This window comes from Elgaria multicarinata, chromosome 2, assembly GCF_023053635.1.
Source record: "Elgaria multicarinata webbii isolate HBS135686 ecotype San Diego chromosome 2, rElgMul1.1.pri, whole genome shotgun sequence".
NCBI lineage: Eukaryota > Metazoa > Chordata > Lepidosauria > Squamata > Anguidae > Elgaria > Elgaria multicarinata.
In genome coordinates this window covers 29,052,313-29,068,157 of record NC_086172.1, presented here as the reverse complement: position 1 = coordinate 29,068,157, position 15,845 = coordinate 29,052,313, and the positions used below count along the sequence as shown (strand labels likewise).

The 15,845-nt window shown below is 42.0% G+C and overlaps 1 protein-coding gene across 1 annotated transcript in view; it reads right to left on the bottom strand.

The window, feature by feature from the left end:
• Positions 1-15,845, bottom strand: part of DNAH7 (dynein axonemal heavy chain 7) — a 163,477-nt gene that overhangs the window by 129,805 nt on the left and 17,827 nt on the right. The window contains exons 8-13 of the mRNA XM_063118294.1: positions 14,775-14,900; positions 9,981-10,100; positions 7,818-8,001; positions 4,081-4,260; positions 2,516-2,791; positions 734-861 (exon numbers count right to left, since the gene is read on the bottom strand). Of these exons, the coding sequence (XP_062974364.1) occupies positions 734-861; positions 2,516-2,791; positions 4,081-4,260; positions 7,818-8,001; positions 9,981-10,100; positions 14,775-14,900 (1,014 nt within the window). The remainder of the gene's footprint in view (positions 1-733; positions 862-2,515; positions 2,792-4,080; positions 4,261-7,817; positions 8,002-9,980; positions 10,101-14,774; positions 14,901-15,845) is intronic.

Sequence of the window (15,845 nt, the reverse complement as noted above, 5' to 3'; positions counted from 1 at the left end):
GGAGCAGCTCTGCCAAAACAGGGCCACATACCGACATATCAGAAAGACGGAAGTGTCGCGTAATTTAGCAGAGCTTAAGCAGCAGTGTTCCAGCGTTTGGCTCCCTGCATGACTCCTGAGTGCCTTCCCCGAAAGAAATACTCACGACACGTAGAGTTTCTTCAGTAATAGAGTTTACTGAGGTATATAAGCGTAACGTTCCCATCCAAAATCTTCCTTCAATAACGAGAGACGTACACACCACGACCATCAACGACCAGCAAGAAAAACATTCCACATACACAGATATATATAATTTCATACACAGTATGATGACACAGTTTCATCATCCAATTATTCAATTAAGGGATGAGGCGAGAAATTCTTCCCTTATCTTTGACCTTGACAGTTCAAGCACTTCCTGCATTGAGCAGGGGGTTGGACTCGATGGCCTTGTAGGCCCCTTCCAACTCTGCTATTCTATGATTCTATGATTCTAACGAGAGTGGAGCATCTTTTAAAGGAACGCTTCCAAGCAAGCAACCGAATCAGATGTAGATGCTATCTCGGTACATTTTCCCATCCTCCTTGTGTTCTCATCCAGGCCCCCATTGAATGACTGTATACATCTTTTCAAGGGAATGTGGATCCACATCCCAACCCGTATCCATCAATTCTTACGAGCAATTAGTTGCCCATGGGCAAGCCTGGATCACAACCACAGTTATTTGCACCTTTAAATATATATATTTACCTTACATTTTGATCTTGATGGTCTTTGAACATTTTGGCAATAATTTTGGAACAAATAGCATCGGCTCGCTTTGACAATGATCGGACCAGTTCATCACAATGTAATTCGAACATTCCTAGACGAATACACTGGGATACAAGCATTGATGAGAAGAAATGGTCTGACGGAAAGCAATAATTAATTATCCAAAAAATAATACAGAGGCCCACGGTGCTACCTTTAAAAATCCTGTAGGTTGTATTATTTGTTTCATGTTATTATTATTTTTGAAAAATGACCGTAGCAACTATAAGCTACTAAAGCAGCCTCTTACATGCAGAAAGCTAAAGTATTTTATTCTAATAAATGTTATTCTCGTCTCATTTACATGGGGATAACTCCAAAACAATCCCATTTACTTCAATGAAACTGATCTAGATTTCCAACATGCACCGTTTTGAAAAAGCAAAGAAAAGAACATTTTAGACCGAATTAACTGTGCACCCAAAACTTAACCAGTAGAATTAGTTGAGGGTCCATATCTATATCTTTTATTCGTATTTCTGACTTTTTTTGTAAAGTCTACGTTTTTATATTTATCATTAAAAAAAAAAAAACCAAGACAAAATAATGCATCTTGGTTCCCAAGCATATTCTTTCCCAGCCCCAAGTAAATACGACCTGGCTTCATGGATCTCCAAGCAGTAAAAACAGCAAAGGGGGTGGGTGTCAGCCTATCTCACAAAATTAAGCAAGGCAAGAGTGGCCAAATCTAACTCCTCCACTGAAACATTTTTCTACCCATCCCGAACTCAATGAATCACACCCCTCCATTTTCACAGGGGCAGGGTGCAAATGGCACCACAAAAATAGAGTGGAAATTTTGGGCCCTCTTTCAATCCTGGTTGGCCACTGTAGGGAACAGGAGGCTGCATTAGAGAAGCCTTCGGTCTGACCCAACAGGGCTCTTCTTATATTCTTAGGCTTTCCTTTTTGGTGTAAAGGCAATTCTAGCATACTAGTCCTTGCCCTCCTTGTCCCTCATGCCAGAATTTTTGGCTGATCTTTCTGGTTACAGAGTTAGCCTCCTCAAAATGCAGCGACCAAATACCTTTGAACAAGCAGTCCATTTTAAGACTAGTGTCCTGCCAGCCAACACATCTGATGTTTCGGCACAGGGGTGCAGAACCTCTGGCCTGGGGTCCCAATCCAGCCTTCCAGGGTTCCCCTAACCCTTATGCCAACTACCATTCTTTCCTGGCTTTTCTGTAGTTTTTCCCCCCATTCTAAAATGTTGAAATGCCTCCCCTAAGGCTTAGTTGTGGGCAGTAAGAGTTTTCAGCTAAATATGCCGACATTTTTTTTTGTATTTTGGCCCCGCCTCCTTTTGCCTCTGGCCTCACCCCTTTTGCTTTCAGCACCACTCACCACTGGAATGCGCCCCCTGAGAACATCCCCAAAAATGGTATCTGGCCCTCAGGCTGAAAGAAGTTCAGCAACGCTGTTCCAACAGAACATCACAGGGGAAGTTTGTTCCCCTTTAAAGAACATATGTTCCCTGAAATCAACATGGAAAGGGAGCAAGTGGTCAACGACCCCACACCAGATCTGGTGCAAAGAGCACTACCTGAACCTAGGATATAGCCACATACAAGCAGGTGCTTATTTTGTAATTGTTCTTAATCCTTACCAATAACTATGAAGGTTGATGAGCACTAATGCAAACTGTGCCATAACTCTGTCGCTACTCCCATTCTTTCTAGACGTATTGGAGGATATTAAATGAAACTGCATATACATTACCTTTCTGGAGTTGTACTGAATTTCATCCCGGATGTTTTGATACTTTGCAATTTGTCCTGTTATTTCTTCAAAGGTGTGCTCCTCTGAAAGGAATTGATCGATGTCCCGATCTGCTTGCTTGGTGATCAAATCATGGTACTTATCGTAGAGTTTGAGGTGCTCAATGGGTGCGATGCTCTCTTTGGCAATCTCATCTTTAACCTTTTGCTTATGAGCCTCCAAAATTTCATTGAGGATTATAGGTTTCAAGTTCAAGGATCTGGTCTTGCTCTCCGGCTTTCAAAACAACATATCATTTCTTTTACTTGCAATGCTTTTCTTTGTGTGTGTGTTTTAATCAACAGCAAATTAATTGTGCAATACTTACTTTTATCAGATTATGGGTGCAATCCTATACTAAGAAATCAGTAGCTGAGGGTCTGTAGGAGTGGTGCTCTTTCCCCCTAAACTTCAGGTTAAATCATTCTTGTGTCAAACCCCTGAACTACTTTAAGAGCACAATCCTATGGGGATGGCCAGAAGCTTCTGAGACCTATGACCAGCCAATGCAGAACAGGAGGAGAGGCAGAGGCGATTTTTGCCTAGTGCTCCTCCCACTCTGCATTTTGGCTAGACGGGCTTTTTCACCTGTCTAGCTAAGGTGCATCAGAGTGAGAGGAAAGGAGTCTAGGGAGGCCTCAGGATATGTCATATCCCAGCTTCCCCAGTTCCCTCCACTCCCCACCCACTAGCACACACCCTTTCTCTCCTCTCTGAGGTCTCCTTTGCAAGTTTGGAGAGGCAGCAGCGAGGTTCTCTCCACACCGGCTGCGAGATGGAGCAGGAGGGGAGCTCAGATTCCTGGCTCTGAGGTTGGATCACTGTGTCCGACTTCAGATCCAGGAATCCAAACTGACCTATGGCACCCAGACTCTGTCTAGGGGCCATAGGATTGTTCCCTAAATCATTCTCGTATAAAATCCCTGAACTTGGGAAAGTTTAAAATATCACTTGGGTAGTACTGTGGGAGGCAGCTGATGAAAGAAAAATGCTCCAAATATAAAAGTGTGCACAAAGACACTGGCCACAATCTAGCACACAAGTAGGTGTGCTTAGGACCTGTTGTTTTCAGGAGATTAAGGCTGCAATCCTTTACATACTTACTTGGGAGTATGTCTCATTGAACTCAATGGGGCTTACTTTTGAACAGATACCTAAAGGATTGCATTGTTGGGCTATAATCCCATACATACTTATTTGGGAATAAATCCTGTTGAATTCCATGGGTCTTACTTCTGAATATACATGCAAAGGATTGCACTGTTGGATGCACAAGAATGTGGCTAATGCAAACTTAGTTATTTGACTTATAGCCTGAATACTTAAACATACTACAGTATTTAAATGAGTTGTGTGTTCTTTAACTTAAGTCAAACAGATTGCAGATATTTATGTTTAATGAGAAATTCTCCTCTCTGGTGTCATCAGAGCTTACTTCCAAGGAAGTTATAGTTCAAATCACAGCTCAAAGCTGCCCCCCCAAAAGGTCAACAAAACAAAATCTATGTCAGAAGAGAATGCCTTACCCACTTTGAATAAAGTTTGGTCTCTACTCTTGGAAGCAGATTAATAGTTTTCAGCATAACTGTATAAATATTCAGAAATATGGCTTCGTAGTCAGAAAATGCAGGCTCAAATGTAACACTGTCACTTTCAAGAATCAGCCGCATAATAAATCCTGGGTGTTCATAAGCTCGAATAGATTTCTGCCCAAAGAGAATTAAATGCATTAGCTGGCATACAGAAGAAAAAGCAATGAGACACAACTCATAACAACACAAGAATCAGGATGGAATGAATCATGCTTGGGCCCTTCAGACACTTAATAGTCTCTTAAGAAATACCAAGTTTTCAATGCCCCACGCTTATCTTACAACTTCCTATTGGCTGTATAGCATCGCTCATAACTATAGCCTCACCTGGCCCCGCCTCTTCCACTATGCTTTTTGTCCCAACATCACAGCAGCTCCGGGTTCCTGCCTATGACCCCGTTCAGACAACACGCTAAACCATGCTGCTTAACCACAAAATGCTTAACGGAATGCTTAACCATGGTTTACGGTGTCATCTGACACATGTTTTCCCTAACCATCTGCCCTGTTAACCACCCCGTTAGGCTCGCTAAGGAAAACTTAACCACAAAAGGGTTAAAAGTGTTGTCTGCAAGCATTCCGTATGTGGTTAGCGTTAACCACAGCTGAACATGGTTAAGCTAACCACAAAGCCCAGAGTGTCCCGTATCACACTTCCCAAACCCTGTTCTCTCTTTTCCTTCAGTAGAGTAGACAGAAACATTTCTGTTGATTTCACTCCCTCTTAATCTCTCTCTCTATATATAAAGATATAGAGATAATGGCCCAAGACATTTTGCTGTCTGTAGCAAAGCAATGAATAGCGCTTCCCCATTCCTCTAAGGGCTTTCAAAAGTCTTGCTTCACCATTAAAAACATCAACTCCTCGTGTGGCACAGAGTGGTAAGCGGCAGTTACTGCAGCCGAAACTCTCCCCACGGCCTGAGTTCGATCCCAGCGGAAGCTGGTTCTCAGGCAGCCGGCTCAGGTCAACTCAGCCTTCCATCCTTCCACGGTCGGTAAAATAAGTACCCAGCTAGCTGGGGGAAAGGTAGCCGCGACTGGGGAAGGCAATGGCAAACCACCCCACTACAAAGTCTGCCAAGAAAATGTCAGCGAAAGCAGGCATCCCTCGAGGAGTCAGCTATGACTCAAGTGCTTGCACAAAAGGTTTCTTTCCTTTTCCTGCCTTCAGCCCCCTAAAATCTGCTGCCTGAAGCAGCCTGCTTCAACTTGCTGCATGGTAGAGTTGACCCAGATATGAAGCGCCTAAAAAAACTGGGTGTTGTACGAAATACAAAAAGGGCAGCGTGGAACACTGCCCAATGCACTTTCAACCCAATTGAGGAAAAGAACAAAGTACCAAAAATAAAACTCAATTCTAAAAAGGCAACCTTTGATTCTCCGCACATCCACACATATCTAATGTTAAATCGGCCATCACAAATCAAAAATCCCTGATAAAATACATTTATTAAAGCTGTAGTACGTCATCAGAACATGAATCAGGATAGTGCTCTGTAAATAATTCAAAATTATTTCTAAATAAATAACATCCAGGATTGAAAAGGCAATTTTAGGTTGCGCTTTCTTTGAACGGCTGACTCCTATGTGATATGACAATTTCTTTTATAAAAAAATCCTCAGTGTCAAGACACAACTGAACATAGACATTTGGAGGGGCGCGACCAATGCCAGGATACCAGAGCTGCTTGTGCTGCAGACATGCAGAGACAGAGTGACCGCTGCTCTCTGCATTATGATCCTGCCACCCAAATAGCAGCTTTCAAATAGGAATTTGAAAATAGGCTCTTGTTTTAGCTCTATGGCCATGACTAGACCTACCCGTTCTAGCGCGACAAGGAGGGAGGATCTCATGTTATGGTTATCGCGAGATCTCCCCCTCTGTCTACACACGACATTCTAGGAGGAAGAGGACGTCGTGCCCGCCATTTTGTTTTAAAGGAGACAGAGCGCAAGAGTGCTTGAGTGAAAAATGTATTTTCTTTTAAAAAAAACCCCACCGCTCCCCCCACCCCACCCTGAGGAGCTCTGTGCCCTGTGCCCGGCTCCTCACGATTACTCGCAAGGACCCAGGACAACCCGCGACACCCGCCCACACGTTCCGCGGTCTCGGGATCATCCTGAGTCCGAGGGAAAAAGCCGATATCCCAGAGAAAGTGAGGTATCATCCCTCCCTGCTCCTGGGATGCCCTGTGCATCATGTGAATGCACAGGGATGATCCCAGGGTGATCCCCAGGATATTGGCTGGTCTAGCTATGCCCTATGTTTAACATGGTCAATTTAAGTCAGGGGTTGAGAATCTATTTCAGCCTAATGGCCGAATTCAATTTCGGAGATGCTCTCAGAGGCCACATTCCAATGGGGCCAAAGATGAATGGGGAGGGGCCAAAAGCAAAAGAGGTGGGGCAAAAAAAGAAGAAATTTATTTTAGCTTAAAGCTTTCACTGCCCAGTAACAGTGTCTTAGGAGAAGCATTTCAACCTTTTAGAATGGTGAAAAAAATGGACAAAAGCCAGGAAACCACCAAACTATTGGTGGTGGTGGTGGGAAACGGGGGCTATGGAACCCTGGAAGGCCGGATTGGGATCCCAGGAGGGCTGCATTTGGCCCCTGGGACTCAGGTTCCCCACCCCTGATTTAAATTCCATTCCATTCCATAGCTTCAGGATCCCCGAGTGCCCCCAGCCCGTCCCCCCGCAAATAAACCTGAATAACATACACCATTTTAGCTCAAATCAGTTGACACTTTAAAAGTTAAAATCATAAAGGGCATTCACCATAGATATGCCAAAGAATAGTTGCCACTTTAGCCCATAGATAATCATGGCCAATGGCCGCTCAGTTTTACCAGAAGTTCAGGTGGTGTGAGTTTAGTGTTTCTGAGATGGGTTTATTTATTTATTTATTTTGTGTATTTTTTGTCTCTATGGTTATTACAGGTCACAGACACCAGGTTGATTTCCACTAACCATCATCTGAACCCACATGAACCTGTCTCCTCTGCTTAGGATAGGACTTAGGATAGGACTTTCTTCCTTCACCTTTAGGCCAAACTGCTGTACAGCTGGGAACGTTGTCAACTTTAACTAGAAGACTGGGGGAAGACTAGGAGTAAATGTAGAGTTTTATAAAGGGCTAATTGTAGCTAATTTTTCATCTTGTAATCCATGCATGGAAGAGCCAGGTCATCATATGCTTGACTATAGATCATTCCAGATTTTACATTTCATGTAATCATTATATTTTTCATTATATTTTCTCTTAAAATGCATTACTCTTCCTCTGATTTACAGTGCACTGGGCCTTTGCCTCACAGACCCAATTCTTTATTTATCTCTTCTGATTTAAATAAATCTTTCAAATGTACTGCACCTGTAAACTGCCTCTGGTTATATCTGATTACATCTTCTCGCCTACTGGGGCAAAAAAGTAGCTCATTTTTCTTGTTCCTTTCTTTATCTAAGCCCAGAAATGTGAATGCCTTGTCCAGCCAACTGCATAAATATGATGCAGGCATGCTGTATGGATAGATAGAGTTTTTATTTCACTAAAAGGAAGTTTGCCTTTAAGACAGCTTTTCTTTAAAAAAAAATCTTTTCATAAGAGCACTTGTAAAAACTCAGCGAGCACAGAAAGTCTCATTGTCCTGCCAGCGAATCCTACTTACCGGAGGTTGCGCAATTAAATTTGTGAAGTCCTGCATTGAAACCAAGGCTAGACTTTGCAATTGCTGGGTCATTAAAACAGCAGCACAATTGAAGAAAGCCTCTAATTGGGCACTGCTGGCATTCGTGGGCACCTGCTTTCGTTTATTGCCTTGATAATAGATATTTTGCACTTCTGGAAACCACCTGAAAAGAAAAGAAAATGTTTTTATGTCGTTCATTTTTTAACAGCATTCCAGGCCTCGTATTTATAGCCTAGGGACAAAACCAGGGGGGAAAGGTTCTCCCTTAGGTCTGCCCGAGGCCCAGCCCTGCAAAATCACCCAGTGTGGCTGCTTGGCTCCTGAGTCAGGGCTTGGACTACAGCACAGCCAGGCAGTGCACACAATCTGTGCATACCACTGTCAACACGAGAAGGAAGATCACCTCCCTCCCTCTCATCTACCCCCAAAAGGCAACCCCGGTAAGCAGGGACCAGGGGTTTCTGCTACAAATACTACCTCCACCTACTAGTATGCATACCAGAATTTGCACTACAAAAAAAACTTTCAGCCCGGTTTGTAGTGCTTCAGGAAGGCCATGCAGAAATAGGCTCTTATCCCATAATGTTCCCGCACCAAGTTTTCTACGCACTGATTACCAATGCATTTCCGAGCCTAAGTGTGGGACCAAATGACTTGAAGCGCCCGTATCAGCCTGCCCACACGTCAAGATCGGCAAGAGAGGCCCTTCTCCCTTACCCACCTGTCAAGGCAGTTAGGTGGGCGAGTATATGAGACAGGGCCTTTTCCACAGTGACCCCACACCTCTGGAATAAGTTGCCGTCAAGGGTCCTCAGGCCCCGTCATTGCAGCCTTTTAAGAAGGGCCTGAAGACTTACTTGTTTACTCTGGCCTTCCCCTGACTATGTTCTATCAGACTGGGGGATAGCTGCAATTGTGTTGCAGGTTCTGTCTTATGCTGGTGTTTGCTGCTTTGTGGAACCTTTGCTGCTTTTAGCACCAAGTTGGTTTATTATTATGAATTTTATTATATGCATTTTATTGTTGTGTGCCATTTTAGGAGGGCTCCTGCCCTGAAAGGTGGCCTATAACTATTTTAAATAAATGAATAAATAAATGCCATCCTAGGGGTTGAAATATCCTATTGTGCAAAGCCACACACCAAGATATGAAGTACCAAAAAAAAAAAAATTCACTTGTTTGACTTCAGTGATGTCACAGGCACTATCCAATAGGTCCCTAGGATGCTCACATAACCACATTCCACACAGCATTCCATAGTGCAATAAATGCACAGGCTGAGGGAATAATCACATTTTCTCAATAATCAAATACTGTGGCCTCTGCAATGGGAAACTGCTACATCCGTCACAAAAGAAGCACTACCTAGGGTGAAAGATGCCTGATCTCCCAAAACAAGAGAGAAGCTGCGAAACAAGCATCAGGGTGGGAAAAAGAGAGCCTCAAGTAGCACAAAAATCACTCGTTTGCCCATTCCTATTCATGACTTACCAAGCAGAACACAGTTAACCAACCATGTGTGACATCTCACCAAGGGCTCAGAAAGACTCTTGTTCTTGCTGCCTGCCTTGGAAGTGTAGAAACTGGCAGGGTTAACACGCACCTGAAAGCCAGGGTAGTGGTGGTGGTTTTCTCGTCCAGTATATTTCTTGTCCAGTAACACTTCTCCAAAGTGTTGGGGTACAGTGCGGTCTAAATTTATTCCTACTGCCCAAACTCCACAATGGCATTTCAAAATGGAAGCAAAACCACTACAGGAAACCTGAGCACTTTCCAGAACCATTTCCGCAACAGGCATCAAAAAGCCTTTTACAAAAGAGATGTTTTAGGATGGCAGCTAAAAGCTAGCCAAAGAAAATCATGATATTTCAACAAAGTCTAAGTTAGATGATAGCCATCATTGTCAGATTATGTTATAAATCTCATTATCAGATTATACTATTGACTGTTTGGTGGCATGTTGACATCAAATGAAGGAAGCTTCATTTCGGAGGCCAAGCCCTAGCTTTCATCTCAAAATCTGCATCTCAACTTTGACAGGGAACGCAATATCTCTGATTAAGACTATCTAAGCACCGAATTAACCGTGGCTGACCCTTAAATTGAGACACATTGATAATAAAATATAAGCTTTGATCTTACTTTTTAAAAAGAATATCTTTGGCAGATTCCATATGCCTCACAACTATGTTCTGGAAGAAGGAGAGCTCCATTGATTCTTGGCGGTTGTGAAATACGTCTTTATCAAATAAGCGCAAATCTCTGTAGGAGTCATAAAACCAACAGCTTCCGTAAGCATATTTTCACAATGCACTTGTCTTTATTACTTAAACAAAGAAAACAATGGATTGTTGTCAAATATATAGTAGACTTCTTTTGTTATAGATTTAAACATTTCATAGCTATAGGTTTAATTTTCCATTCAAACGAAAGATTGCTGGAAGTGCTCTAAGGATTTGCCATTAGTGCTCTAAATATCATCTTAAGCAATGCACTTAGCACTTAATCTGTTTGTGGGCATTCCCCCCCCCCATTTAATTCTTTTAAAGAAATTCAGATCATTGAATCTGTAAATAAATTATAAGCATGTGAACAGGAGGGGCTTTCAGATCACAATCAATGTATAATCCAAATCTTAACATGCATATCATTGAAAGAAACCATTGCTGACTTGAACGCTATATTTCAGATGAATTAATAAGACATTTAAAGCCATCTAGTTTTAAATCTTTATTTCTTTACAACACCAACCCCTTTTTATTCAGCCCACGGGCTAAATTCCACTTAGGGAAGGGGCGGGGAGGGGGCAGGACTGCACCCCTGCAATGGGTAGGACGAAGGACAAATGTAATACTTACCAATTTAGATATTTTCCCACCAAACATACCAAACTCAGCTCAATTCCCTGCAAGTCTGCTCAGGACTCAGCCCCATCTCTCATGCCAGCAAAAGTACAGCTTCAATTCTATGCAAGGTATTTAAATTTTAATTGCCTTTCAATCCCTTCTTATCTCTGATCGGTGATAACAGCAGAAGAAGCTTGGCCCCCAGATGGGGAACCTCCAGGGGCTGCATCTCTACAAACAGAAGTTCCCCATCCCTGCTTTACAGCACTTGTTGGTAGTAGCTTTTATTGGTCTTAAATTGTACTTATTCAAAGGTTTGATATTGTTTTGTTTTATTGCTTTGAGGGCCTTTGTGGGCATAAGCAGGGATATGCAATTAATAAAAGAAGGTGTGCATCCATTTTGCAGACGTCTATTAAGGAGTTCTGGATCATCCACAGGGGTCCTTCTCTGTGAGCCCCTGCCAAAGGAAGTGAGGCAGGTGGCTACTGGGAGGAGGGCTTTCTCCGCTGTGGCACCCCGGCTGTGGAATGAGCTCTCCAGAGAGGTCCGCCTGGCGCCTACACCGTATTCCTTTCGTTGCCAGCTGAAGACCTTTTTATTCTCTCAGTATTGTAACAACTAATTATAACTTACATTTAAATTTTACTGTTTTAATTCTGTAATTTAATCTTATATCAACTTCTGCTGCGTGGTTTTATCCTGGTTGTGCTTTTTATACTGTATTTTGTATTTGTGTTTTTAGATTGTTGGTTGTTTTATTATGTTCTTCATGATTTTAATTTTTGTGAACCGCCCAGAGAGCTTCGGCTATTGGGCAGTATAAAAATGTAATAAATAAATAAAATAAATAAATAAAGTTTACAGAAAACAATGAATGGTCAAAACAGAGGATTGTCTTTCCTTCTTTAGTATAAATTATCTGACTGACAGCATCCAGAAAAAAATAAGAAACTACCAACCAAAGTAAGTAAAATATTTAAGCTGAGAGGCAAAAGTGAATGCTCTATTAACTCATAAAGTCACATTTTTCTGTTGGGTGGAATGACTGAAGGCCAGTGGGATATGAAGTTGCTCATGGGTAAAGTACTTGCCTGGGTTAACAACAGTCTACATATGCCCTGTCATGTATAAACATATTTACCTCATGAGTCAGATCATTCACTTGTAGAGATAGCAGCCTAGCAGTACACACACACACACACACACACGGGTTTACAGAGCACTGTTGTACTCCCTGTGCATGTGAATTCACACAGCAATATTTTCATACATGGATATGGCGGGTATGGAATATGCTTACACAGGGATGTGCTTTATCGACAGCTGCTATCACATCTGTTTGAGCCCTGACTGATAACCCTCACACACACACACACACACACACAGAGCTTAAAGTTTTGGGTAACAAGAAAAGAGGTATTAATCACTTTAGAAGGAAAGGATGTAGGGGACATGAGGAACAGGGCATAGAACGATTATCAGCCCTGAATCACATAATTCCTTTCAGCTAAGTCTATCTTCCATTCACTAGGGACATGAAGCAAACAATTTCAGGAGCGTCAGGTACTGATTCTTAACTGTTTGTGAAAATGCAGTGAGTAAATAATGTTCAGAAAACAAACCCATCGGATCTCGATTAGTTCCCAAACCAACAATTTTGTCTCTGTGAAATGAAATTTATCAGATTCCGTATCTTTAAAAGAAAATAAGCTGTAGATTATTAAAAAGGGGATTATCTTTCTGAACTACATAAACTATCATTTAATGAGCTGTCTGATGAATTGTCAGATACTCCTCCACCCTCCAGAAAACAAAGGAGGAACGAGTCAATTAAAACATCCCTGTTAGACATAACTATCTGGGGACATAAGAGAACAAAACTAAGCATGACAAAGTAAAAGTGTAAAGGGTTTTTCTATCTTTTCTTAGCCACAATATAGATGTTTATTCATAAAATAATCTGAGCTTCAGGGATGAAAACATCACATTTGGAAATTGGCTCATCTGTTGATTAAAATGAATAATGGGATGTTTAATGGCCCAGCTCTATCAGGAATGGAAACCTTATTCTGATCAGGCACAACTCTAGAAATATTTTAAAGATAATGTTCTCTGACAACAATTAGTTCCTTCAGGGCTCTGGCTGTCAGGATGAGGCATTGCTTCAACCAAACAAGCTAAGCAAATTTTGCCTTATTTGCCTTCACACTGACAGCCTGGGATGAACATTTTCAGCTATTAATCTCATTTTAGTTCTTTTCCATTTCTTTAATATTTTTATTGCTTGCCTATGTTCAAAATTAAACAGCTGTACATCTGATTACTAAACACTGTGGAATGGGACTGCCCATTTGTGTCATCATGGCATTTTGGAGTTCACGCCAATGAATAAAATACATTTAACAAAGTAAAGTTTGCCATAGGGAAAATATTAGAACATTTTCAAAAGGCAGACAGTGAGTGAAGAGTAAACATTTAGGCACCTTACTCATTTACATTTCTGTTTTCTACTCGCATTACAACATCCACAATTGAAGCATTTCCAATTAAGGGAGAAACTAAGGGGGGATATTTTATTTCCTACATTTATATCTTGCCTTTCTTTCCTCCTTAAGGAACCCAAAGCAGTGTACATAATCCTCCTCCTCTGCATTTTACATTCACCACCCTGTGAGGTAGGTTGGGCTGAGAGTGACTGGTCCTAGCCCAAAGTCACCAAGGGGGCTTCATGGCCAAGTGGGGAGTAGAACCCGGATCTCTTGACTGCTAGTCCAACACTCTCACCACTACACCGCCCTGGCCCAAGTAAGCGTACGCAGAACTGTAGCCTGTACTGCAAGTTGTCTCTCTCCTTCAAAACCCTCCTTGAAGCCCCTGGTCTACACAGCGTGAAAGACAACAGAGGCAGGGAACAAGAGCGAGGGGCAAAGGTAGGTCACACACAAAAAGGACGAGAAATAAATATGGCTTCATCATCGTTGTTTTTTTAAGTATGCAGATGTTTTTATTCCCATTAGCGTTTGGTTAATTATTGTGATGTGCTTGAAGAATTATAGCTGCTGGTGGTTTTAAATTAATTTGTTTCAGTAGATGGTTGTATTGTAAGTAGTATTTTAGGTGCTGTAATTTTTATGTAAACTGATTTGCAAGGGCAGTGTGCCATGAAAAGTGGGAAATAAATATTTGAATTAGACAGACAAAGATACAAAGGGATGAATGTGAACAAATGCAGTGGCACTTATTTTATCATTTGAATTTATATCCTGCCCTATCCAAAGGGATCAGGGTGGCTAGCATCAATTTAGTTGTATATTGTCCATGTCCCGTTGTGGGCTCCCCCCAAAACTCAAATAGACCACATCAGAGGACACAAGAGAATGGGCCCTCGGGGCACAAGAGAAAAGAGGAACAGGGAGAAAAACATAATTTAAAAGCAATAAAGTCAACGTCAACAACAACAACAACAATAACTCCCCTACACAGATAATGATTAGCTCCTGTGAACAGAGCAGAGAGGAGCAGCAGAAAGAACAATTCTCAATTGATCCAGGTGTAGGATGGGATGCATCCTTGCCTGCCCCTCTTGGCTCTTAAATCAACTTACAGCACAATCAGAAGTCCCACTGAGTTGAATGGTAGAGTGACCCTATGAAAAGGAGGACAGGGCTCCTGTATCTTTCACAGTTGTAGAGAAAAGGGAATTCCATCAGCTGTCATTTGTACGCATGCAGCACCTTGTGAAATTCCCTTTTCATCACAACAGTTAAAGCTGCGGGAGCCTTGCCCTCTTTTGTATCTGGTCAAGAGGTCAGGGCTCTGGCAGCTTTAACTGTTGTGATGAAAAGGGAATTTCACAAGGTGCTGCATGCATACAAAAGACACCTGCTGAAATTCCATTTTCTATGCAACTGTGAAAGATACAGGAGCCCTGTCCTCCTTTCCATATGGCCATCCTACCTTAGCCTTTGTACTGGGGATGAAGCCTGTTAGGCCAATAGCTTTAAAGCAAGGGTGGGTTTTGAGGAGGGATCAGTGTACATTTTTACTGACAACCGTGTCACATCTATGCATTCAAAATGTTGCTTACTTAAAAGAGGTCTGCCAGAGGTCCAGAACAGCCAACATTGTGGGATTCAAAGCATGCAAATTTTCATTAATATAGGAGCGAGCTGCGATGTAGGACTTTTTCCAAGGTTTTGGCACTACTTCCATTCTAAAAAAAAAAACCCAAAAAGAAATCAGTAATGTATGACCCCAAGAGACACTCAGAGCACTGATATATCTATCCCTTACAACAGAGTTTTTAAATTCAGGCGATAAAGCCAATTTTACTAACTTGTCAGAAATTAAAAATACTCTCCTGGGAAAATATATCAAAATTAAATAGGCTAGAGGGCAAGGTTTTCTTCCAAGTTTTGAAATTCCTTTCCTAAGCCAAAATCCCTTGTGAATTCCTAGGCCTTATCAAATTAATTAGCCATATGTATACAATGTAGGCAGTTAATTAAGCAATTAGAAATATTTTAGGATTCTACTGGTACAAAAAGGCAAGTGTGTGTGTGTGTGTGTGTATGTCAGAGGCACAAAATCTGCCAATGGGCATGATGCATTCCCTCATAGGCATGTTGTCTAGAGGATCCCTACAGAACTCAATGAAACCTTTTAAATCCCCCTCCGCTGCTGGCCCTTGGCCAAGCGCACACAGCACCAGGAACACTACAACACACCCAGTCATGACTTGGTTTAGAGCAAAATCTCATACATGTTTAGACAGGCTGGGGCATGCTTGGAACTGAAGAGCTTCTTTTCTGTATAAACATTTCTGTATAAATTATGGAACTCTTACGTTCTTAACTCACTACCACAAGATGCAGTGAGGGCCACCAATTTGGATGGCTTTAAAAGGGGGTTGGATAAATTCCTAGTGAAGGCTGTCAGCAGCTACCAGCCCTGATGGTTGTGTGCTATCTCCAGTATTCGAGGCAGTAAGCCTGTGTGCTGGGGAACATGGGCGGGAGGGTGCTGTTGCACCATGTCCTGCTTGTTCATCCCTTGCCAATGGCTGACTGGCCACTGTGTGAACAGAGTGCTGGACTAGATGGACCCTTGGTCTGATCCAGCAGGGCTCTTCTTATGTTCTTATACACAAGCTTAAACT